General features: G+C 34.8%; 2 protein-coding genes across 6 annotated transcripts in view; one reads left to right on the top strand and one right to left on the bottom strand.

Annotated features, from left to right (window-relative positions):
• LOC127877095 (glutathione S-transferase C-terminal domain-containing protein-like) overlaps window positions 1-26,431 on the bottom strand; it is a 37,445-nt gene extending 11,014 nt beyond the window's left edge. The window contains exons 1-11 of one of the 3 annotated variants that reach the window (XM_052422742.1): window positions 26,302-26,431; window positions 14,821-15,086; window positions 11,036-11,149; window positions 10,786-10,892; window positions 6,140-6,812; window positions 5,161-5,387; window positions 4,889-4,955; window positions 3,579-3,675; window positions 1,960-2,072; window positions 1,341-1,385; window positions 147-236 (exon numbers count right to left, since the gene is read on the bottom strand). In XM_052422742.1, the coding sequence (XP_052278702.1) occupies window positions 147-236; window positions 1,341-1,385; window positions 1,960-2,072; window positions 3,579-3,675; window positions 4,889-4,955; window positions 5,161-5,387; window positions 6,140-6,812; window positions 10,786-10,892; window positions 11,036-11,149; window positions 14,821-15,075 (1,788 nt within the window). In that variant the 5' untranslated portion in view covers window positions 15,076-15,086; window positions 26,302-26,431. Of the gene's footprint in view, window positions 1-146; window positions 237-1,340; window positions 1,386-1,959; window positions 2,073-3,578; window positions 3,676-4,888; window positions 4,956-5,160; window positions 5,388-6,139; window positions 6,813-10,785; window positions 10,893-11,035; window positions 11,150-14,820; window positions 15,089-26,145 lie in introns of all 3 variants that reach the window. The other 2 variants (XM_052422740.1, XM_052422741.1) reach the window with 2 other exon arrangements.
• Window positions 26,432-26,466: 35 nt separating this feature from the next.
• LOC127877100 (mothers against decapentaplegic homolog 1-like) overlaps window positions 26,467-27,620 on the top strand; it is a 61,650-nt gene continuing 60,496 nt past the window's right edge. For 2 of the 3 annotated variants that reach the window (XM_052422751.1, XM_052422750.1), the window contains exon 1: window positions 26,467-26,696. In XM_052422751.1, coding sequence (XP_052278711.1) covers window positions 26,505-26,696 — 192 coding nt within the window. In that variant the 5' untranslated portion in view covers window positions 26,467-26,504. The remainder of the gene's footprint in view (window positions 26,697-27,620) is intronic. The other variant, XM_052422753.1, reaches the window with a different exon arrangement.

Raw genomic sequence — 27,620 nt, 5'->3', positions numbered from 1 at the left:
TTTATTAGATGAGACTTCCTTTATTTAAAAAAATCCATAGAAGCCGCAAGTGTCGTCCCTGATTAGCCTGTGCAACACTTAAGGCATATGCACTAAGCCCATTTTTCCCAGACCAAGGCTCATTTCCATGGCAACACTGCCAATACCTGGTACAAGACTACATTGCCAAGGGACAGCTGTCTGACCCGATCTCGTGCACTCCGTAAGGACCGCTCCTTGTTCTCAACTAGATACACCTGGGGCAGGCAAATGTAGATGAACAAGTACATGTATGACATTCCTGTCTAATGTATCACTTGATATTTCAATAGATTATGGGCCAAATCATAAAGTTTGTACTAATGTTTTTTTTTACTAAGAATGCTTACCAGATACCTAAGAATGGAACGGTCCCAAGATCTCTTCACTAATATTTTCACATTCATTGAAAACCTAATTATTTTATAATTTTACCAGATAAGCTGCTTTCAAAGATTTTAACTTGCTTATGGCTCTTCAGGCAAAGAACAAAATTGTCAGTGTTGAACCACCCAATAAACTATACTGGATGCAAAAGGTAATCCAGAGAAGAGAATTGTTTTTTAAGAATGCACAAAAATGTTCTTTAATTCCACAGTATTTGTGTTGCTGAAGCTTTTGAAATGGCAGAAACAATAGGAAAAGATGGTAACTTTTGCAATAAATATGCAAGTATTTCGTTGTTGCCTTAAGTTAGTGAAAAATAATGTTTGTATGGCACACATTACATCAATATAAACATAAATAAAAACCCTGAATTTAAGTACCTATTCAGGTAATAGGCCAAAGGCTTGCTTACTAACAAAATACCTGAACTCGTAAAATATGGTATGATATGACAACTCGTGCCAGATCCTATATGTATGTCTAATCTTATCTGAAATTAACAAAGTGAGACAAAGCTGAAAAGAGATTTTTTTAAACTCCACTGCAAAAAACAATTATATTTATTACTAACTGAATTTAAGTTGCACACAATTGATAAAGATTCCGTTAAATGCTGTCCGAAGATTTGTGCTAAGGTATGAAAATCCTGCAGGTCAAAGATTTGTACCAAAGAGTGAAAATCCTGTAGGTCAAAGATTTGTCCCAGAGTATGAAAATCCTGTGGGTCAAAGATTTGTGCCAAAGTATTAAAATCCTGTAGGTCAAAGATTTGTGCCAAAGTATGAAAATCCTGTAGGTCAAAGATTTGTGCCAAAGTATGAAAATCCTGTAGGTCAAAGATTTGTGCCAAAGTATGAAAATCCTTTAAGTCAAAGATTTGTGCCAAGGTAAAAATCCTGAGGGTCAAAGATTTGAGTCAACTGGCACATATTTACCTTGCAGTCTGGTCTCAAATAGGCTATGATAATCCCAAGATGACCCTGAAAGTAATAAGACAACAATTGTATTAAGATTTCCTATATCATAGATAACATAAAGACCAATACAAGAAGATGAACAATAAAATCCTTTAAAACTAGTGAAAAGAATGTGCAACCCTTCACAAAACAATAGAGGAAATGACCATAGTTTAATATGTACATATTTACATCATCTGATCAGCTGTCATCATTCATTCAACATGAACGCCTAATCTTATTCTGTATTGGATGTGTTTGCGTCCAATATATTCCATACTGAACGGGTAGTTTTATAAAAAAATTCTGCATTATCTTCATAAATTTCATTAATCACATATCAAGCTAAAATGTTTATGACACACGTGGGTGACCTCATGCAAAGGCCTGTAACCTATGAGGATTCAATTAATATGGATTAAAGTACAATTATTTGATTACTAAATTACTATTCAAACACTTACACAGTGTCCAGATAATCGGATATCTGGACATTTGTTGGTATTCCTTATAAATAAGGACGAAGATTTCTGCAAGATAAGTTTGAAAATACAGGTTTAAGTTTAGAATGATAGTACATTAAGGTTAAGGTTCGTACCGTGCCACTACAGAAGTCCACAATGACGTCTCCTGATTGAGCAATGGACATGACTGCGGTTGCCAGGTTCTCAAGCTGCTCACACTTCCTAGCAACCCGCTTCTCTGGCAACTCTAAAAACAGACATGTATTACATTGTACATACATGGGTAAAATCTATATTTAAAAAAAAAATGTGGAACATGCTGCTTTTCTTCTCCCATATTACCATTCGTGCAGGAGAACTTTTTTCTCAATTGTACATCATAAAGAAAATAGTAGACTTTTCATTAGAATTATTACAAATATATACAGCTCACTAATAAACAAACTAAAAGTTTACGAGTATAAATAGTATAAGGAATATTACACTAGCCTATTGTTTAATGAGTATTTATCAGTCTCCAGTGTATGTATCAGTCTCCAGTATTTTTTAGGTCTTATTTTTGGCCAAATTGGCACCATTCCTATACTAACAAGCAAATTCGTTGAATTGATATCCCCCGCCAATATGCTTCTGGACACAAAAGGGTTATATTTGACACTCAAAAAAGCATTTTTTCAAGATAGAAAGGGCCATAACTTTGTTATTTACAGATGGTATACAATGCCATTTGGCGTGCATCATCCTCTTATCCATATATATACTCATACCAAGTTTCAATGAAATCCCCCAAAGCACTTTCAAGATATGGCTCCAGACGGACGAAAAGATGGACGGACAGAAAGACAAACGGACAACGCCAAAACAATATCCCTCCGCCTATGGCGGGGGATAAAAAGGTGGATTTTTCACTTCATAATGACTTTTTAAATTTCCCGTCTTTAAGACAACATTATTCTAAAACAAGAGATGTGTTTGTCAGAAACACAATGCCCCCAATGTGCCGCTTTGTTTTTTTTGTTGACCTTTGATCTTGAAGGATGACCTTGATCTTTCATCCCTAAAAATGTGCAGCACCATGAGATACACATGCATGCCAAATATTAAGTTGCTATCATCAATATTGCAAAAGTTATGAGCAAGGTTAAAGTTTTGGGACACACACAATGAATTACTGACACAGTGACAGACAGATAGGCCAAAAACAATATACCCCCGATCTTTCGATCCGGGGGCATAAAAATATTTTATTTAAACAAAATTGACTTAGTACGACTTTTTTTTGAAAACAGCAGTTGTCATCAAATAATGCAGAAAATAATTAATTTATATCAAAGTGGAATATAAACATGTTATCAGGCTTATCTTAATCTAAACAAATACTATTCCCCCTCTTCGCTGTAAAATTTAATTCAACGTCTTAAGGGTCCTGCCAACTTTACCCCAAAGATGTGAGCGACCGCTAGCTTGCCCTTTTTCCCAACACACTAGAAGCCTTGTCTTCTGTGTGATACGTAATAACAGAAACCACAAAACTTAAAATTAATCTTAGACTACATGTCAAGCGGAATTTTCAAAAGTTTAAATATGCATATGCCTGTATATATATATTATAATAAGTCTTGTGGAGTTTAAAAATAAAGCCACAACTGCACAAACTTTAAAAAATGAAGCATGATTTCAAAAGAAAATTAGATGATGAGATAAGATGACATGCAACTTATTTTACACCATGAAGCAAAACGAAGAATTGTACCACATTTAGGACTGGCCTCGTGGGGGACAGCTGGCCAGGCAATCTGGACACTCCGTCCACAAGGATGCTGACCCAGAGTGGGCTGGACCTTTTCATCCTTTAAAAGATACCAGTACACCATTTCTGATTAACCCTTTATCCCTTATAAATGCATTTTGATGCTTTTGTAATCCCTAAGAAAATCTAATTAAATCTAAAATCTTCATTACTAGGATCAAGTTTTAAAGGCTTCATCTCCAACCTTAAGATATTGAATGCTGCAAACAGCATAAAACCTGAACAGACTGTGATTTGGTTGCAAAAGCCATTTTCACTCTGCTTCTGATGGGGAAAGGGTTAATGAATCTTAATGGTAAACACTCCTCTTTTGTATGCAGATTGAACAAAATAACAGTTGCATTAATACAAGTAAACTAATTTGGAGTGCGATTGCTTGCTATATTTTATAGTGCAGAAGTTTGATTTGTGCTTTTTGGATGCAGTTGAACAATGCCCCATAAGGCCATTCATATGTTCGATTTTGACATATTTTAGTCTTCACAGGCTGTTAGCAGTGGAGCTTTTTTTTTGTTATGCACATGACACATGTTTACTATGTTTCTCTCAACTAGTTTGTTTTAAAGTCATATGTAGATACATCGTTAACTTGATAGTTAAATATCTTTAATAGATAGATTAAATTTCTTTGTATACTAATAGGTTTTTAATCTATACCATATTCATTTTATTTAATTTCAGATACTAACAACACTAGTGCATTATGTGTGACTGAAGCATTTGATTCACGCCTCATTTTGGCCTTCAGGTCATTTTTTTCTGTCTGCATAGGTACAAATGATTTAGATCGTTTTAGACCCCTGTTAGAAAGTGATTAACTCTGGGGTAAGTGTGAGATTTGGCTAGAACTCAAACAGGTCTAAACCCTAAATGCTTTGAAATTGACCTTTCTGATACCAGTTTTGATAATTGTATGTTTATAATTGGTGGTCTGTGGTAAAAGTGTTTGATAAGAACAAGAATTGCTCTCCTGATAGAGTTCTTGAAGTTTCATTGCTAGCTATATTGAATATTTTCTTCAATCCATCGGACATCCTGAATATGATTAAGTTATTATGCAATCATTATACTTAAAACAGCTCATGAAAGTGAAGTTGCAGCAGTATCTACTCACATTTATTTTCATAATAACTCTAAAATGTACAAATAATGCAAAGTATATCAAGTATTATGAATGTTGTAATCTGATCAGTTCATAGGGCAGTTAAATTCAGCTATTATAATATACACACTTAATGCTTTTAAGCAATTACCTTAACTTTCTTCATCACTCTTGCAATTTCACGTCTTAGCGCCCTCTGTTTAGATTTTGCACTTCGTCTAAAAATTAAATTATTAATTATACATATCTATCATACTAGGAAATCCGTAATATTTAACAGCTGAATGTACATGTAATTATATTTTTAGCTTACTATATTTCTTTTTTGTTATAGAGACTAGCCTTTAAGGTTTGCCATATTTTAGCCCTAATTAAGATTGTATTTAGACTACATTGCATTTGTTCCAGAAAATTGAAAATTACCCTATCTCTGGTGTGTCTTCCTCAACAATTAATGTGACCGCAGGAATGGTAAACTCTACATTCAAAGTTCCATTCTCTCCTGATATACAATGCCCCAGGGCAGTCATATTGAATCCATACTTGTTGGAAGTTTGGTGCATTCTGGGTAAATGCTGAACATGACTTAGCCATTTCTTAATGTTTGGAAGGCACTCTAGAAGTTGAGAAACTTGGAAATTCATAGCTTCCTGAAAAAAAATTAACAAAAGAGATCATGCCTTTAAAGCCTCTATAACGCTGAAAATCAACGAAACTTTCGTAAAGTATTTCAATATAAAGTTAACACCTAAACAATCAGTGTTCCTTATAGCAAAAGCCACAATTTCAACGCTAGATGTGGTATGATTACATGGATTTTTGTAGATACAAAATGCTCGTTTTTATTTATTTGTGACATAATTAATTCCATTTTAATTTCCCTCAAATGAATCTATTCATACCACACACAAACACTAAAAAGGGCACCATGTTAGTGTTCATGTGTCATATGAATAGATATCATTGCAGGAAATTAAAATGGAATTAAATATGCAAAACAATAATAAAAACGAGCATTTTGTATCTACAAACATCTATTTTACCAGACCACATCTGGCGTTGAAATTTCGGCAATTGTCATAAGGAACACTGATTTTTAACTGTTTAACTTTATTTTGCGAAATATTATACAAAATTTTCATTGATTTCGAGTACGGTAGTAATGGGGCTTTAACAGACTGTATACACAAACCATAGAAAACTATGGTAACAGTTCTATTTACCAACTACCAATGTTCTATTTAGGATATTTCATAAAATTGAAATACAAATTTCAAGTGATATGTCAATACAAGTTTTTTCTTGTACAGTTAGACAAAAGTGCTCTTTAAATAATTATAATATTCTTTGAATACTATTCAAATAACACTTCAAACCAACCAAGAAGAAAAAGCAAACTGACCAGCATATGGTAGGTGTAGACAAACAGAATAATATCAGCCACAGTGAAACATATTCCCTCTGAATATGTGTGCTCATACACGATATCCTTCACTGTTAAGGATTGAACATACATCCTTAGTTCTTCAACGGCTTCTGTTCTGAGTAAATGAGTTTTGTTAGTCATTCTCTCACCGAAATTAGTTCCTATATCACCATTTATGACAATGTTTGAACCTTCATTTTTCAAGTTCAAAGTAGTTAAGGCTGTATTAACATCCTCAAGTCTTGAATAATTCCTATTTTGTTTCTCCTGTTTACACCGAAACCGCTCTCTGTCATTACACTTAGCACACCATTTGATCAGTTTCTTTTCAGAACAACCAAACTTACATTTTTCACCATTTTCAAAGTTATCATACTTTGTGTTCTCCCTTTCTTGCAGTGTGCGAACCCTGTAATACATGTTTCCGTGTGAACACACTACATCCCTTTTCTCAAAAAAGTTCTGAATGCATACATTGATTTCAGAATCATTGCCATTTGCAATCTTCGTTTCAAAGTCACTGATGATGTCTTTGAGAAGCAAGCGTTTTTTCTTGTCATCGTTATGAAGGAGTGGCTCCTGGTCAAAGTGAAGCTCAAACTTCATAAGATCCTCAGGAATGTCTAACATACATGGCTGACTGTTTTGCCTGTAATATTGAAGATTGTGATTATTTAGGCATTAACATTTTTTGTTTGTTTCTGGTTACATTACTATTCAAAACGGGTTTGTAGGAAAGGTATTCATGTTTGCTTTATTTTTTTAAGAGACTTCAATTGACTGTATATGTAGTTAATTTGTTTGTATAGATTTGCATGACATACTTGTGAGTGTCATAAATGTTAAATTTGAAACAATTTCATCACAGGTTCGCTATATTGCTATGTGGTTTTTTTCCCGGCAAATCCTGAAGGTGTGTGAGGACAGGTAGTCTTTTTTTCACACACTATAATTTTGGTTCATTTATCTGAATTTGATTACTAAATCCAGTTTGGTGCTGAATTTGTGTGCCATCACAGTATATCACAATAACACTTTTATAGTGTGACAATCAATAATGATAAATCTGAAAAATCATAACCATTATTAACGCGTTTACAGCCTATATAAATTGTTTTCAATTTAAAGTCAAGATCTTTTTCAATTTAACTCTGTTAAAATGCTCTACAGAATGTATAACCAACAAGAGCTGTCAGAGGACAGCGCTCTCAACTATTAAAGTGCTTGACAGTATAACGTAAGCCATCATGGGGAAATTGTTCATATTCAATAATTTATTAGACGATCTTTCAAAAATAAAAAAAGGAAAAAAAAAATATGGGGGGAGGGGTTGTTGAGAGGGGGTATAATGTGGGGTGTGGTCATTTATAAGATGATGTTTAAAAAAAAATGGGGGGGGGGGGGGGGAAGGGATTCTGAGTAGGGGCGTGGGGTATTGTTTGGGTGGAATCCATTGTGGTATTTAGGTAAGTGTTGTTTTGTCAAAGTAATAATAAAATGTGATCATAAATAAAGAAGTTATGGCAATTTAAGCAAAATGTTCAATTATCTAAGTGTAAAAGGGGCCATAATTATGTCAGAATGCTTGATACAGTGGTCTGCTCTTGTTTATAGGTTGGGGTCATGTTGGTAAACATAAAACAAGTATGCAACATATAAAAGCAAAATGTCAAAGGATATAGGAAATATTTGGGGTAGTACACAAACTTTAACATAGATTTATCAATAATATGCATATTCTAAGTATAAAAGGGGCAATAATTCTGTCAAAATGCTTGATAGAGTTGTCTGCTCCTGTTTATAGGTTGGGGTCATGATGGTTAACAAGTATGCAAAATATGAAAGCAATATGTCAAGGGACATTGAAAATAATTTGGGTAGTACGAAAACTTTAACATTTGCACGCTAACGCAGACGCTCACGTCGACGCCGGGGTGAGTAGGATAGCTCCACTATATATATTTCATATATAATAGTCGAGCTAATAAGAGAGAGGACACCATGCTGAATGTTAAAAAACGCACTAAGTGACCCCGTGACCTAGTTTTTTACCCGGCAAGGCCCATGTTCGAACTTGGCCTTAAGATCATCTAGATACAACTTCTGACCAAGTTTGGTGAAGATCTGATGAAAACTACATGAATTAGAGAGCAGACAACATGCTGAATGTTTAAAACGCACTTAGTGACCCAGTGACCTAGTTTTTGTCCCGGCAAGGCCCATGTTCGAACTTGGCCAAAACATCATGTAGATACAACTTCTGACCAAGTGTGGATCGGATGAAAACTACTTGAATTAGAGAGCGGACACTTAATACGGACCGACAGACAGACCAACAAACAAGTTCACTCCTATATACCCCCCTAAACTTCGTTTGTGGGGGTATAATCATGTGGGTCGAGAAATCTTGTGTTTAGGTTATGTTACATATATATGTACAAAATAACCAGTCATCAGACTAACATAGCACAACCATTATCTGAAAGCCAACAACAATGGTCCACAATTAGGCATAGCTTGGATAAAATGTAGTAACTAACTGTCGCACACACAGAATTTTGTAATATATTTATATAAATCACTCATATATATTTTTTAACAATTATCTTACTCAATTTGAACAATATTTTGAAATGTCTTTTTCAATATTAATTTTTTAATTTAGGCCATCCTTAAAAATTCTTTTGTTTGGCATAACCCAACCTACCCACTAAAATCGGCCCGACTGAATTTTTTTTTTGTTACTTTCAATTTTAATTTTTTTTTGCTCGCCAAAAATTTCTTGTATCCCTTTAATTAAAATACGCTGCTGTCGTTCAGGATAGTTTGGGAGCAAAAAACAAATGAATGAATTATCACTGTTCAATTTAATTCGGCAATCGGCAGAGATGTGTAATATTATCGCCATATAACTAATTATTAAATTGTGACTCTTAAATTCAGATCGGTAAATATTCGGTAGAAAGATTAAAGTGGTCAGCTTATAAATATTTATTGACAGGTATTGTCACGTTTTTGTTTCATTTGTTTATCTCTTTATACGACTTTGCGACCAGCCGCTATTTTGAAGGCAGACTGCGATATTAAATTGTATTCAAATTATACAACATCTGCGCATGAATTACCCAATATTATCCGATAGCTCCATCCGTTCTCACGTTTCATTCCATAACGTCATGTCATGTGTAAGTGAGCTCAATGTTGATTGGCAAGCTACCATGTGCACTTAAATAACAATAAGTCAGGCGATGTCTAATCGGGTACAGAGCGGGTTTTGTTAACTGTTCGAATTGCGAACACTTTCATTGAAACAAAGAGACAAATATAGAAAACCAGTCCGGATTAAAATGGCGGATGTTTTCAACGAAATTTTACTAGATTTTCGCAATTTAGATTTTTCTTGTGCCAAATTTTCTATATTTTCGCAAATGACTCAAATGGCGAACGACAGCGCAAGTATTACGAATGTGTTATTATTGGAATAAATGCTCACTATTACAGGGCTCGCGCTGTCGTTCTCCATTTGAGAAAGTATATCGAATTTGGCTCAAGAAAAATATAATTTGTGAATATGCTTAAATCTTGTTAAATTTCATTGAAAACATCGACCATTTTAATCTGGATTGTGTTGTTTTTTTAAACTATTTTTCTCTTTGTTTCTATTAACGTTTTGAAGTGCATATGGTAGCTGGCCAATCAAAATTGAGTTCCCTATCAGGTAATATTGGGTCATTCATGCGCAGATAATGGAATACACAGTTGATATTGTCGTCTCCCTACAATATAACGGCCAATGGCAAGTCGTATAAAAAATAAGCTAATAAAAAGAAGCGTAACACTCAATTAATTATTAAGCTGATCACTTTACAACTTTGTACCGTCTATCGATCTGAATTAAAGGATGATAATTAAATAATTTGTTACATGTCAAAGATGTAACACCTTCCTGTTCTTGATTGAAATTAAAATGTTATAATTACTTTGTTTTTTACTTACAAACTATGCTATTGTAAAATAATATGTCAACCAAACAGTATATTAATTACGTATTTGCTAGGTTTTCATTTTCTGTAGTCATACGATATGCACATTTTATTTCATATGCAAAATGCGTACAATTTTTTGGACTCTCGTTTTCAGATAAAATGTTTTTCGTCGATTATAGTATAGTTTCGTTGTTCTTTATACAAAAAATAGACTAACGAATACACATGCGGTGATACTGACGGTGCAGAAAAATGTTTACCAATTTCCTTTCATGAGGCAAAAGACTTGGAGCTTTATTTGATAATTACCTTTCAGTTTGGTATATGTCAGAGTTAAATGTCAGAAAAAAAAAAACTACAAAATAAATAAACTCCCTACCTACCTACCCACCCAAATTTACCTCGGAGGGTTATGCCAAACAAATTTTTTTTAAGGATGGCCTTGTCCTTTGTTTTTCTTAATACTACATTTTTTTCTTGAAAGACCACTTTCTATTATATGTACTATCATAATTAAATGACAAACAAATGAATTACATTCATCATTAATTTAGCGTCATGTTTTGTTTTTTTAGCTTTATCCACTGTGATTACGGCTTTCCGTTCTGCACATTATCAATGCAATCTCTGAAATACCTAAATAAATGAATGAGTTCAGCGACAGTGTCTGGCAGTTCAACCTCACAGAGTTTTGTCCAGCCTGAGACTTCTGAACACGCCTTGAGACTGCCTTCGCGGAAACCCTGAAAGTGGATATTTCACAAATTAAAAAAACTAACTTTCATGAGAAGTTTCTGATGATTTTCACTGTTAAAATCACATTTCGCAAGACAGAATAATAACAGCAGACACTACAATGGGAATAATCGTTTGACAAAACACCTACTAGAAGTTCCTGAATAGAGCTGTCACCCTGTTTCAGGGCCCACTCATGGCATGGGTAAATGATGTGGCGCACTACACAACAGAGGCCACACCGCACCATGCAAGCCTCTGTGTCCTGCAATGCAACAACAACCACTAAAGTACATGAACATGTAGATCAGTCTGATATAAGAATTTATCTTTTGAAAGCACAAGAACTGCAACAATTAATGTTCAACTGATGAGCCCTTGTTCATATAAAAAAAATGGGTATTAACATTTTTTTAATGTAAGAATTGTCTTTGTATGAATTGTTTCTTGTTCTCTTAACATATTAATTCATACAGGTGTTATTTTCTAGATCTCATGTAATATTTAAGACAAAAAGGGTTCTTCGTTGCTTAAACTTCTAATTACCATAACAAACAAGAAACCGTCGGAAACGGGTGATGCTCCCTAGAGCTGCAACGATTCGATCCGATGCATCGAAAATCGGTTCTAAATGCGTTGATTCGATTACGATACCAAACCTACCAAATTCGATTTGATTCTTTAACATATACACATATACATACATAGATACGTAAAGCTCGCTGTATTCTGACTATTTGATACGGAAAGGCGTAGGTTTTATCTTTACCTGTAATTACGACGCATGCGATTGGCTGCTTATTACTTTAGTCATCCAATCAATAAGCGCGTTACAGTCTACTTTCGGAAAAAGCGTCAAAATGGCTGAACAAGTTGTGGCCGACAAATTGAAAAACGTGTAATGTTAACTTCGATTTTATTATCCCCACGTTTTTCGGAGAAAAAGTGGGGATATTGTATTGATATTGTATTGATGTGCGTCTGTCCGTCCTGGCCACCTGCTCCTCCTACACTATTAGCACTAGAACCTTGAAACTAACATACATGGTAGCTATGAGCATATGTGCGACGGTGACAGTGACGGAATTTTTATCTGACCCCTAGATCAAAAGTTATGGGGTTGAGGCGGGGCCGGGTCAGAGATTTTCACTCATTTTTTTATGTTATTTTACATTAACTTTTTCATTTCTGCACCGATTTACTTCAAATTGGTACTGAGCCTCTCTTATGACAATAAGGTCAATCTCAACTGTGCATGGCCCCATTATGTGGTGATACGCGGCGGCCTCTGCCGCGCCATTTCTAGTATTATTGTGTATTCAACACAAACTTTTAGTCAGAAGTTTTTTATATTAAAATTCAGTCCTAATTTGCTATTCTTTTTAATGTGTTTTATTGAAATATTGACATAGTTTGAAAGACAATTGGCAGTTTCTTGCAAAATATTTCTTACAAATGTTAATTTAACACACTTTCATCAGTTTTTAAAACAATGTTGAACCAACCAAACTATATCAAACAAACACACAATTTGACAAATGCCCAAGATATCTACGTATGCGACACTTTTGAGGCAGGAGAGTGAATATATGATAAAACTAGGTTTGAAAATGAATCGAATCGAAAAAATCGGTATCGGAGTGTCTGAAATCGAAATGAGCTGTCGGTGAATCGTTGCAGCTCTATAGCTCCCCAAAGGTTTTTTTTTGGTCACAAAATTGCACTATATATTCAGTAAAAGGAAACGTCTTGAGGGGCATAACTTTGGACAAAATAATCAAGTTTAGCAACTTAAAAATTTCAAATGGCCATACCTCTCTAAATAAATCATCTAACCAGAACCCACAAATAACATGCGCATCTCCTCAAAGTAGTTAAGCTTCCCATAAAGCTTCATTGAATTCCAGTCAGAAATTGGGGAGAAATAGCCCGGACAAGAATTGCACTATATGTACAGTTTATAGAAAATTTCAAAGGGCCATAACTCTAATAAAAATCATCCGACCATAACTGGCTGATAATATGCACATCTCCTGTTGGTAGTGAAGCTTCCCATAAAGTTTCATTGAATTCCCATAATAAGTTGCTGAGAAATAGCCCGGACAAGAATTGGACTATATGTACAGTTAATGGAAAAATTCAAAGGGCCATAACTCTGTGAAAAAACATCAGACGAGAACTGGCTGATAATATGCACATCTCCTCTTGGTAGTGAAGCTTCCCATAAAGTTTCATTGAATTCAAGTCATTAGTTGCTGAGAAATAGCCTGGACAAGAATTGCACTTTATGTACAGTTAATGGAAAATTTCAAAGGGCCATAAGTCTGTGAAAAATCATCCGACCAGAACTGGCTGATAATATACACATCTCCTTTTGGTAGTGAACCTTCCTATAAAGTTTCATTGAATTCCGGTCATTAGTTGCTGAGAAATAGCCCAGACAAGAATTGGATTATATGTACAGTTAATGGAAAATATCAAAAGGCCATACATTTGTAACTCTGTATAAATTCATCCGACCAGAACCGGCTGATAATATGCACATCTCTTTTTGGTAGTGAAGCTTCCCATAAAGTTTCATTGATTTCCGGTCATTAGTTGCTGAGAAATAGCCCGGACAAGCAGGGATCATCCTAGAGGGCGACGTAGGCGACTTTGTCGCGTTCCGATGCTTGATATCGCGTTCTGAATACATCAAAGCGAAAACAAAATCGCCAACATTTTCTTATATTTTCTCTTTTTTGATAATCTGCTGCACGTGTGCGCAATGCCGTCACTAATTCTGCCATTGTTTGCTGTGTACAATTATCGGTTATCTGATCTACTGATAGCGAGAGGATTTGCTACGCATCACTGACCGCTGATGCAAGTCGCCTTGGTTTATTCCAGTTGAGGCATTGTGTACACGCCGGTCTTACAGACAATAGTGTAATTGACGTAACCATCTATGTATAGAATGCCTGGCTTCCGACCTCGTTTACAGTTTTTCAATCGGCTCTTGTTATTTGTCAAGGCTGCCGGGAACCATTACAGCCATTGTTCCATGATGGGCATTTATTGTTATGCTTGACGATGTACAACTTTAAACAGTCCGAATCTCACTGCTAAATTTCAGTCATAATATATTTGAGTACTGAACTTAACAAATATCACAAACAGAGAAACACACGTACACATTAAAAGTTTAATCCAAAAACGCAGTCAAGCACGTGGCAGGGACCTATACAACCTGCACGTGGGAACATTCCATTAAAAGTCAATGACGCCATTTAAACATAAGAATTACCGGCACGCGACACTCAGTTGGGAGAATCACAATTTGGGGTATTTCAGAATGTACGGGTGTGTTACATCAATTTATGTATTTATAATCGAATAAAACACAACAAATCTTGAAATAATTAGGCTATGGCCATAACTCTTTGAAAAATCATCCGACCAGAACCGGCTGATAATATGCACATCTCCTCTTGGTAGTGAAGCTTCCCATAAAGTTTAATTGAATTCCGGTCATTAATTGCTTAGAAGTAGCCCGGACAAAAATTGTGCACGGACGGACGGACAGACGAAGCGGCAACTATAATATTATGCTCCCCCCAACAATTTGTTGGAGAGCATAAAAAACTTAATCTAAAGCAGTTATGATACATACTGTAATTTTTCTAATAGACCCGGCACGGCGCAATAATTTTAACAAGGATTTGCAGCAATAAGCCAAGGCACTAAACTTTGACAATCGATTACCAAAAACATGTATGTGTATACTATGTTAATCATAATGTTAATTCCTAATGTCAACGTTAGGTATTTTCGTTGCAATTATCAAAGTAACAAGGCTGTATATGATAGTATATGGAAATTTTCTACAATTGATGAAATTTACTTGCTGGTGATTTGAAGGTGTTATTTTTGTGTCAAATATATTTCTGTACATACATCAATGACAGGCAGAACACAGTTCTGCACCATTCTTGGGACATCTGCAGCATGTATGAAGCTTGTAGACAGATCTTGGACAGCTTCAGGGGTGATACTGATGCTACCATGCCATGTGTTGCTATCCACAAAGCAGATATGAAAGATGTTGGCATATGGAGCACAATAGTTGACCACATAGACTACAACAGCTGAGGAGAGTGGGGCTGTAATGGACCCATCCTCAGCTGCACATCCTTCTAGATAGATATACATGGTTTTGTTAGCTCTGAAAATGAATAATATATTTTAATGCAAGATACATGCATTTCAAAATAAATGTATGCAAATTATTAGGACCTAAGATATTATAACTGTGCAGATACACTAAATTTAGCAGATATTAGTTTTTTTCCCAGGAGGGCAAAGGGGCATGGTGCATTACTTTCCAAAAGGGCATTTTAACCAGGGCTTTTTTTCCTTCTTTGCGAGTGGCCCTGGAAGGACATTTTAAAATGTTGATAGGGACAATTCACAAACCTAACATGGCCGTGAATTTTTTACAAAATTGGCCGTTTTTCACAATTTTAACAATTTCACGACTCAGTTTTTCACAATTTTAAGAAGTTCGCGACTCAATTTTTCACAATTTTGAATAGTTCACGACTCAATTTTTCACAATTTTGAAAAGTTCACAACTAACTTTTTCACAATTTTAAAAAGTTCGCGACTCATTTTTTCACAATTTTAAAAAGTTTGCCACTCATTTTTACACAAAGTGAGGGGGCCAGGGCCGCTTCACAAAGTAAGGAAAAAAAGCCCTGATTTTAACGCGCAGTTTTTCAGGCAAAAAACCGTCCGTGAATACCTGGTTTTGGTAGAAACACTTTATCACATCAAAGGCAGTTGTGGGAAAACATAAAAATATGAACAAGCACATTTAAAGGGACTGTCAACCACGACGACGAAGAAAAGAAAAGTTGTAAAATACCGTTTTTTTGTACAATTATTAGTTTATATTGATTAAATTATCACAACTGGTATATTACATTACTTGAAAAAATGTTAATATTTTCAGTATATTCGGTAATAAAATTTCGCAATGTGAAATCAAAAGTACATCGCGAAAATAGGTGACATAACGATATATGCACTATAAATAACGCAAGTAGATTGATCATTTTATATATAAAATATTTACAATTCACTATGCATGCACAATTTTCATTCCTGGATTAACCATGTGACGATGATGATCAATCTACTGGCGTTATTTATAGTTAACTGATATAGTTACCTGGTAGACATACCCAGTAAAATTTATTACCGAATATACTGAAAATATGAAAACTTAACAACTTTTTTCAAGTAATAAAATATACCATTCGTGATATTTTAATCAATATAAACTAACAATTGTAAACAATTACGGTATTTAACAACTTATCTTCGTCGTCGTGGTTGACAGTCCCTTTAACGGTAATTGATGTATTTAACTTTCTTTAATTAATATTAATATATTTACCCATCAATGTCCATTTAAGTTCAATGCTGTAAACTGTACAGCACAACAAACATAATTAAGCAATATATGCATATGAAACTGATTATACACAGATCCACTTACAGGTTTTACAGTTTATGAAACCATGTTTGTCTTATCCCATTTTCTAACGATAATCTTGTCAGATGTTTTAACTTTGCGACTAAGCTGAACGCTAACAATTTGCAAACACTCATTCCCATGACATACATCCACTGAGTAGATTACTAACCAGTATTTCATTAATCCATTGTAAGTGTATTTTACAATTACTATGTTGCTTAATGTTCCAACAAAGGTATTACACTTAAGCGTACACAGTGTTCTTTTTCACCATTTTAGGATGGGGCCCAAAATTGGAAAATTTGCGATTTTGTTTTTTTTTTTGCTCAAAAATACTTTAATATTGAGAATAAGTGTTTAAAATATTATATTTAAGGTTCAAAGTATGAAGCCGGAGAGGTATATTATGAATTAAAAGTTCCAATGTATACAATTTTTGAAACCTTCAATTGGAAGTCATTTAGGAAAAATGCAAATTAAACAGTAAACACTATTTTTAACATAGCGAATAGGGACGAATTACCGTCTAAAATTTGACCTAAAAATACTGGTACAGTACAGTACTCTGAATAAGCGCTTTTACCCTTTGACACAGTGAGAAGCGACGGCCTTGAAATTATATTGGAGATATGTAATGGCAACTGATTATGTCTTATTATTTGGACTAATTGTGCCCCTACTATGCACATGTAGTCTTATTTATAAGACACGCAAAGAACTTAGAGATACTTTTTATATGGGCTAAATTCTTTGGAACATCTTATCGGCAAAGGACCAATTACGTGGTGAAATCAGAAAATTTAAATTCATCAATTTGCGTAAAATTGCAAAATAACATTACCAACTCATAATGTTTTAGTTCAGAAGTCCACTTTTACCTCAAATATCGTCGAATTGAAGTTAGAAAGGCATAAATAATTCAGTTCAACTTCTGCTTAAATCGCAAAACAATCACTGACCTCTTGCCATGTTATGAAACAAATTTAAATATGAACCAATCAGAAGAAGGCATTACGGTGTAACGTGTACGCGTAATTTCATTTAACATGAGCATTTAACAGCAACTTTTACCTTAGTAGATCTAGTATGCTCATCTTTGTCCATTTAATAAGCATAATTATGTTCAAAACAGATATGGTGCAGTTTCTATTCACTCTGCTTAGTTTCAGCAATTTTTTATGCATGTCTTTTTAACACCTCTGTCTGTTGTTATATGTACTTTTGTCTTACATCTACGTTACATAGGACGGTATACTGTACGATCTGTATCACTATTATTTATGTACCGTATAAAAATAAAATGTTATTTATTTCAGAACTTGCAAAGTTTTAATTGTCACTTTAGAAAAAAAAAATCTCAATTAATCCAGAAAAGTATATTAACATCGATTTACTATATAACGCTCTGCGCCACAACAGACGAACGCAAACTGTGTTTTCCGCCGTTTATTCTTCACATTTTAAATACAGTCATGGTTTACATCGAGGCTGCATTATCGATAAATATCTAGAGTAACCCTGGGTTATATCGGACACGCAGGGTTTATCGGACAACCACAAATAGTAGAATCTTTACATACTAAACGACCTCGCATTCAACCGTTTAAGCTTTGTTTACAATCTATAAATACGTTTTCATAGTATTATGTAACCAATCATCCTAATGGGTGATAGAATAAATCTGCGGTTTTGATTGGAAGATGCGAATTTGTTTGGAGAGACATCTCTTGTTCACCTTGGCGAAAATCCGAGAGTCTGGAACATTTAAAACGATCATTTTACTAGTAACGGTATGCTGTGAAATGTGTGAATAGCGTTGTGAGAAAACGAAATATTTGAACGGATATATTTATCTTCTGAAAAACATAATAAAACTGTTACAAACATTACATGTATTGTAAAAAAAAGAAAACTTAAACTGTCCGATAATCCCCAGGTAGTAAATGCTTCGAAAAATGCTATCAGGGTTTATCGGACACCAAACTATGGCAAGACCTGTAGAACTTAGGTCTGTTTTCAATACTTTTATTAGATGAGCTCAAGAACCATTATGGCTTCGTTGCAAAATAGCGACATTGGAAGAAACGGACCATTAACTAAAATACAAATAAATAACAATGTATATCTTGTATATGCGCACTTTTCAGATATGCCCAAACATAGAAAAGATATGCGATGTAAATATGCTATAAATTCGCAAATATATACATAAAGTATCACTACAAAATACAAATTCACCGATATAGACTTTTCACAGCTGAAATAACATCACGATTAAGCCCAAAAACGAAAATACATACAACCAACAACTGTCGATTTAAGCTTTTAAAGGTGTCCGATGCAAGCCTTGGGATGTCCGGTTTTAACCTGATGCGTTGATATTTATAAAGTGCAATCTTATTGGTTGACTAAAAGGTTTAAAATACATTTGAACATTCCATTCACATCACACCCCGATATTCTGCTTAAAGCAGTAGATGATAGGATTAGCGGACGTGTAGATCCCAACAAGTTTCTGAAGAGACAATTTTTACACATGACGAAGAGTTAGGCCTTGTTGAGCATGCTGAAAATAACACAAGGCTTGGCTATGGGTTAAGCAATACAGCCATGCAGAAGTTGGGTGGTGAATTGGCGCACCACCTAGGGAAGCGAGATTCGGAAAAACCACTAAGCAACTGTTGGCTGTATGGATTCCTTAAACGGTGGGAATCAAGGATCTCTACCCTCAAACCATCAGCGCTGGAGTCCAACAGGGCGAAATACTTAACCCCAGGGAATAATCTACATGTGCGTTCCGCGTCTATGACGCACAAATATCGAAATAGACGCATCGTTTTGAAATATGTGCGTCCATTTGGACGCATTGCTGAACTGTATCCGTTAACGCATACGCGAATCACGATAAGTACGAACTATCTTGTGTACGAGTCAAAAGTGTAGCAATGAACGCAGAGTTTAACCGAATGAGGCCTGAAGACTCCAGCAAGTCTTTTGATTGGCTCTAGTCGAGCCGCTGCTGTATAATAGGAACCAATTAGAATCGACCTTTTAAATAGAATGTGTTATGATATTTTCTCGAGTCCCCAGATGAAAACCTGCTTTAACTTTGTGTAACTTAGTCATAAATAATACAGAAAAAATGCCTCCGAAATAAGGTGTTGAAGCTTAATCCAAAACAAACAAATCTAAACTTTAATAACGGTAGGTCAACGGCTCGCAATTCGGACGTAGACAATAATATTATCAAGCTCGCAATTCGGATGTTAACAATAATATTATCATCGATTTGAATCAAGTTGAAATATATAACAGGTTACATTCATGTAACAGATAATGGTATAGCCTATGTGAAGGCAAACAAGATAGTGATAAATCTAAATTTGTGTTTTTTTTGGTTTCAACAAGTTTTTGAGATTATTACAAGTTTAATGCAAGTATAGTTATTGAGCTAGTGTGATTTAGACATATTTTCTTCAATACTTGGTATCTTTCAAAATTTGGGACCCATTCGTTTTCAAAGTGGACTCATTAATTTTGGCCTGGGACTTATTGGTCTAAAATCTGCGAGTTCAGGGACCCATAGATAGTAAATTCTAGATTATTCCCTGCAACCCCAGAGGTTGTTGAGCAGTTCTTCAACAATCTAGAGGCGGCTGTGGCGGAATACGGGTTACAAGAGAGGCCTGACTGCATTTTTAATCTCGATGAAACCGGAATCTCCCCAGAGCATCATCCCCCTAATATAATCGCTCCTGTGAATGAAAAGGCACAGGCAGTAACATCACCACGCTCAGCGACAACAACGCTGATCGCATGCGCTAGTGTGTCTGGAAATCACCTTCCGCCATATTTAATATTTAAAGGTTGATAATAATACGATTAACAAACGAATATGAAACTATTTTACGAACAATATCACCAACATTATTTCAATTCTAACTTCATAAAACTTCTTAAACACGTAATATAACAGTATACATTCAGTTAGCCCAATTAGTAAATTAGTAAAGTCATTTAATACATGATAATATGCTTTCATTAATTAAGTGTTACAAGCAGTAAATATGATCAGATTTAATCAATTCAATTAAAACATAAATTATGATAAATATCTTCAAATGTTGATATCTTTCATAACTGTAGGGAAGAGAACCAATGAAAATCTGGCGAAAGACCTGACGCCAGGTGCGAAAGTCACAATGTCTGAAACAGGGTGGTCAACGACCTCGACATTCAAGGACTACCTTGAAAATCATTTCTTGACAAATATCAATAGGGGTGATGGCAGTCAACCCGTGATCTTATTACTCGACGGACACACAACGACGGACACACAACGCACACGTCAACGGAGATGATGAAATGGGCCCGCGAGAGAAACATTCATCTGTTCTGCTTGCCAGGGCATACTTCTCATATCCTTCAACCGCTTGACGTAGGTAAGTTTGGTCCTTTCAAACGATTCTACTACAGCGAATGTGCTTCGTACATGAAGGCCAACCCCGGGAAAGTGGTAACGAAGTATGAAGTTGCTGGAATGGCTTGCAGCGCTTACCTGAAGGCACTTAGCCCTTGGAACATCGTGTCAGCCTTCAGGAAGGCCGGTGTGTACCCACAAAACAAGTATGCAGTGCCTTTAGAAAAGCTCGTGCCATGCGAGTATTTCCGAGACTCGACACCTCTTCAGAAGTTACAAGCAGGACGGGCTGGCAAGCAGGCAGTTGAAGAGTATCTCCGGGCAAAAACAGAGTCACCAACCCCTACCACATGCAGATGCCAAAAGAAGATGTCGGCGAAACCAAAACCTGGCGGGAAATTGATAACAAGTGATGAATACATCGAAGAGGTGGAGATGTACGACGCCAAGAAAAATGCCAATGCCGTCACATCTCAAAGCCAGATGATGTGTAAAAGCCCGATGCCGTCAACAAGGGCATACAAAAGTTGCATGCCAACATTGTTAGAGAAGACTCTGATACCGAATCGGACACGGACGATTCTGAAAACTGTTGTGTGTGTGGACAATTTTGTCCAACAAATCTGGACACGAGGCCGCACATAAAAATCGTAAATTGGGGGAAGTGCTACAATGTTGTTAAATTAAAATTTGTTTTGCACCGTTAATTTATGTTATGCATTCATTAATAATTGTTAAATCGTTCAATGCTGACTATTAATGATTCATTACATTCGCTTGAATGTATCATTTGAATGCGTTCAATATTCATACTTAATACGTTATTCAGTCCTTCCCAAAATTATAATTTATTGCCGGCAATGAGGTCCTATAATCATGCAGCCATTTCCGGCCCAGACTGATTATTTCAGGCCCAAAAAGTAAAAAATGACTACGAAAGACAAAGATGACATTTTTAACAATATTGTAATATTATCAGATTAATATACAAAGCATGCATTTAATCATTCAGAATTGCCAAGATTTCTTTAGCATTTGTCTCTTCATCCTGGATATCTGAATCCTCTACTGAAAACACATCCTTTAACTAATCTTTCGTTGAATACCCATCAGGCATAGCCTTGGGTGAGCGCTAACAATTAAGTCGACGAAGACCATCTCCCTGTATCATGAGCATACAATACTTAATCTTTTTGCTAAGCTGTTGTAGGCTAGCATACCATATCATATTATACTAGTCTTAAAGTCAAACCCAATGCTTATGAGTGAATTATTTGGATATTTTTTTTTAATTCGCCATAATTTTATTACCGGACACGAGGTCCGGCAATATTAGAATCATTTCCGGATTTTCCAAATTATTATCGGAAAAATCCGAGGACCGACGATATTTCGGAAAGACTGGTTATTTGTTAAATAAATTCATTATGTATAAAGGATAAAGTAATTGCAAGATAGAGAAATGAAAGACTCTGCGTTTGTCTCAGCAATTTCCCCACACAGAGCCTCACAGTATAGCGCGTGCGTTCGACCAATCGAATTCACGAACCTATAGGAAAACGTCTAGCAGATATTGACTTCCAGCTGTCAACTTCAACATGTAAGTTTTTTGATGTTACGCATGTTTGTTGACGATTTTTTTCATTGTTTTATGAAACATAGATATTTTCCTTTTTAAATCTCACATTTTTCTTAATAATGCAGACGTTCATTGTACGCATGCGCGCGTTTGAATGCGTAGGTGGACGAACCAACAGGAAAATGGCTACCTCTTAATTAGCTAAAGAAACTTCAGAGTACAGTTTACATAGTATTGACAGACCTGTACGCTGAAGCTAACCCCGTATCGAAAGTCAACCAGAGTCATAACATATTTATGTCACGCTATAAATCAAAGAAAGCTCATTTTCTTGGATACATTTCTACATATATTGGTGAATGAATATAAAATACTGCATCGGGGATTATTTTAAGGTTCAAATGTTTCAAATGCATCTTACAATATACGAAAATAACTCTCATCAGTCTGAAATTCACAATTTTGACGCCATTGTCGCTTTGTCACGTGACGAGTTTTCATTTCGATACTTTCAGATCGACCTTGACATTATTTGCTGAAATTGGTAACATTACTTTCGTTTTCTGAAATCTATTATTTGTGATAAACAACTTATGTCTGGTGGATTATAAGATTGATTTCAGTGTGAATCCGGTAGTTTTAAATAATATTTACTTTGAGTTTGTATTTACACTACAATTTGTTTACAAAACAAGCGAGAATAATCTAAAATACCGGGAAATGTCATTCTGAATTTGAAAACACTTGAGCACATGGTATGTTACTAAAAATAGAAATAACGTCATATGACTGTGAAATCTCGGGAGATTCGCATTTCAAGTAAGTCTGACACATCGCTGTTTTTCTCGATATGTAAAAGCAGAATAGATAAATTTTAAATGTTTAAGATAGTATTTTGTGAAAGATTATATCAGTTAAATGTAAAAAAATGTCAATCTTTCCAATCAAGTGGTTGATTTGGGACAATAACTGCATTTAAAAGCTGTTTTGGACCGGTATGTATTAACTGTCAACTTTTCAGGAATTTCTGGTTGACTTTCCTAATGGGGTTGGTCCATAACTATAAAGTCGCGCCAGTCAAAAATCATAAAAAGCGACATTTAAAGTTATGGTAGCCAGAACTACCTCTTAATAGTCTTATGAATAAATCTGACTGCAAAAAGTGCATCACTTTTTATAAAGTAGCTAGAGCAAATATTGCGCTTATAAAAGAGCTCATTTTGGATGCAAATACTTTATTAACATTAACCTTTGTATTTCATATTTTCCATCAAATTTATCCAAAGACCTATAGATAACACAGATTGGAAACTCTCCTCTTCGCGATAGCAATATGCGATAATATCTAACGGCGGACGCGGGTCACGTGACATTGATTTTGGAGATGCCGGTGTACCTGTAGATTCTTCCCTGTTCCAGCTATACTGTCGGCCATTTTGTTATAAAGCAATCAATTATTCTTCGTAATTAGTCGTTAATATTTGTTGTCGTAGGGTATTCTGAGCATGATCAGGTAGTTTATATTATATTGATATTGTTATTAACAATATTTATGTGTTAATTAGTGTTTCTAGCGCTCGGTTGTCAGTTTGCAGAGCAATGAATGTCTGAAAGCGCAACGTTACGAACTTCGCGTAGTGAGCAAAGTCGGTCGCCGAAAAAAGACATATTGAATATTTTTTATGTGAATAATTATAAGTATTTATTTTCTGTGTTGATAATTCTTTAGGTTTTGGTAATTATTATTCTAATTTATTATTAATTTATCGGAATTTGAAAGAGAACACTGGATTCGTTCATTTTCGATAAGTTTTGAAAAATTGAAAGGCCCGAAGCATTTATTTTAAACATCTTCATTAAGCATCACATATTGATAACGTAAGATTTTTATGCTAGGTGAGATGTTAATCTATGTATGATTTATAAAAAGTAGATGAAAATGAGGTATTTTAAAGGATTTTGCCTTTGTACAATTTGTACTATTTTATCCTGTTATTCCATTCAATCATTTTTCACACCTGTCGCCAAAGTGGTTTGTTTCTTTTTGACAAACTTTTCTATTTCTCATCCCATATCGTTGAAGTAAGATTTTTATGCTAGGCAAGATGTTAATCTAAGTATAGATTTAAACAAACCAGAAGAAAATAATCCATTTAAAGTATTTGGCCTTATACAATGTTGGTACAATTTTAAGCTCTTTTCTTCTGTTGTACAAGATTGCTGTCAAACGTGTTTTTGTTCTTTTTGATAAACTTTTTCATTTTTCATCCCAAATAGATTAAGTCAGATTGTTATGCTTGGTGATATGTTAATCTAAGTATGAATAAACTAAACTGGAGGAAAATGTTCATTTTAAAGGATTTTGACCTTGTACAAAGATGGTACAATTTTAAGCTCTTTTACCCTATTATACACACATGTCGTCAAAGGTGCTTTTGTTCATTGTGAAAAACTTCGTCATTATTCACCTCAAATCGAAGAAATAAGATTTTTATTCTGGGTAATATGTTTATCTTGGTATCAATAAAAAACAAGATGAAAGTACAATGTATGGGTTTAAATTCTCATTTCATACCTTTTATTAGTATTACCAGTTTTCCTGTCAATGTTACACATGCAAGTTAATATACAAACATATTTTAACAGATAGCTGTGAGATTACTATTAAAACACAAACAAAAGCTGTGAGATGACTATAAAATCAATCAACAACGCAAACTGATAATTGAAGTTAGGATCCCTTCTTTTAATTTATTCTCAAGAATAAAGAAAAAACACACAACGCATCTTCTTCAGTTCGCTAATTGATCCGACGATTAACACGCGCGTGAAATGTGTTTTTTTTCTTTGCGCGAAATCCTTGCCCACGATACTGAAAGCTTCATTTAATTACCAAAAGAAAAAAAAAACTGGATTACAAACAAAACTTTAATAACCTATAACTCATGAAGAAGATCTAAATAAAAAGAGAATTAAACAATTGAAAAAATCTACACAATCAATATTGAAATAAGTCTAACTGAAACCGTTTTTGGATCGAACGATCATAGCATTTATTATACTGTAATGTTGTTTTAATCAGAGATCTAGATCTATGTGTCCACATATATCTATATGTTTTGAAATAATAAAATTTTATAAGGTTTAAACTGTTTGAAATACCAAATTTTACAAGAATATTTTATCAGCAAAAGCCTTTCAAATAAACTATTCAACAGCATTCTCGCCGCGATTTGGAAGTTCTTATCGCTATTTCTTCAACGATCGCGGCATTATAAATTCTTATTGTAGGTAAATAAAATCGAGATCTTATAAAAAAACAAACATAATTACTCATGTTTCTATGAAACTTTATTTCATAAATATCTGATCATTATTGAACAAGTTACAACCGCCTTTCATAGCGCCGTAACATTTTCGCATAACTTTGCTCGATAATCGTAGCCGTTGCTACTGACGCGTCGCTATCTTATCGCAATCGTGATACACTGGCTATCTCCGGACTACTCCGATTGATTCATGGAATAAATCGTCTGCTGATCCTCAGTGTACTTATCGGTTTCTCGACCACGTGACCCCGCCGAGAGATAGCCCGATAAGGCGCGAAGTTTCCAATCTGTGTTATCTATAGGTCTTTGATTTATTTAACAATTATGTATCGTCTATGATGAATATTTTCTGAGGGGTGCGAATACATTTGGTACGAAAAAATATGGGACGAAATAAACTAAATTAGGATACCTTTTGACATGTTCCTTTTCTTCGTATAAATCTTATGCATTTTGAAAAAAAAGGCTCAAACTTGATTGACATCTGCATGAGTATCGTGGTTCTGATAAATTTCACTCTGACATTGTTTAAGAAGAGATTATGAACACAGAAAGTGTTTATTTACACATCTAAACACGTCGCCTGTGCGTCGCCATTTTTGTCACGTCACTTTACTGCCACCGTATCATTGAATGGCGAAAAAATAGTTCGCGAATATTTTAGCCATTACAAGAGGTCCGTCACAAGCAGAAGCGCAATATTGTGTCGAATAAAGCAATAAATAGTAACTTAAAGCCTGGTAAAGTAGGAATCTATTTTTTAGCTGTGTCATGTTATTAAGGTCAATATTAATTGCGCACGAATTTCTCTTCCTGGTTAATCTGTTAGTTCTTCCGTCAGAATGTCGCCAGCTTCAATGGCGAAGAATTCCACCGAAATTTAGTGAAAGTTTACTGCCATTCTGTTTCTTAACAATCATTGTTGTAACACTTTTCCAGCCTATTGTCATCACCAGCAACGAGGTACGCTTCATTATCTTAATACCTTAAATTACATGTTTGGCCCCATTGATTAATCTTTCATTTTCACTGAGCATTTGTTTATGACCATGTGCACCTAATGACTTTTAAAAGTTTTTTGTGACAAGATGTGTATTGACCATTTAAAAAATGCATTTGATTGAAGGAACTAGCTGTATTGGTGGTATTGTCATTCAACATTGTCAACTCGATTGATATCAAATAAAATGTTTCACTGAAGGTGTTTGGATAAATGGTTTTTACTTTGTATTGTAATGATTGTGTTTTTGGTATGTAATCTAGCTTACTGTGGCATTTTATTTGTTTGAATTGCAATCTGTTTGAGATAGTAAAAAAATACTTAAAGTGTAAATTTTACAGTACAGAGCTCCAGATAAGGGTCGTATTTTCGTAATTACGAATTATTTTCAAGTCCGTTACGTATTTATTTTAAAATCTTGTCATACCATTAAGAATTTCAAAATCAAGTTACGAATATTATTTTTACATCGGATCGTATCGATTTTGTATCGAGTTCTTTTTGGTTATTAAAGATCTTTGCGGTGCTTATATAGAATGGATATCAGGTTTGTATAATAGTCAATATAAATTGCCGCCTTAAGAGTCTTTTGATGATGTTTTCTTTGGCAGACTCTTGGCGTCAATAGTCCACTCTATCTTTTTAATAGCGAGAGTTTTCCTTCTTTGTCTATATTGATGCGCAAGGAATTTGGTGCGCAACATTCAAGCCCCGATATCAGACAGTTAATATCAACGGATTGCAATAATATTTACATACCTGTGTAGATAATTCATTTCTCAATAATGTTCCGTAAGAATTATGTAATGACTCTTTCAATATTGCACGCCTGACCAATTTAAATCAACACACTACTCACATTTTCAATTCCAATCGCTGTGCCTGCT

Source organism: Dreissena polymorpha, chromosome 4 (genome assembly GCF_020536995.1).
Source record: "Dreissena polymorpha isolate Duluth1 chromosome 4, UMN_Dpol_1.0, whole genome shotgun sequence".
Lineage (NCBI taxonomy): Eukaryota > Metazoa > Mollusca > Bivalvia > Myida > Dreissenidae > Dreissena > Dreissena polymorpha.
Note: the sequence above shows the minus strand (reverse complement) of the source record. Positions and strands in the feature narration are given on the sequence as shown.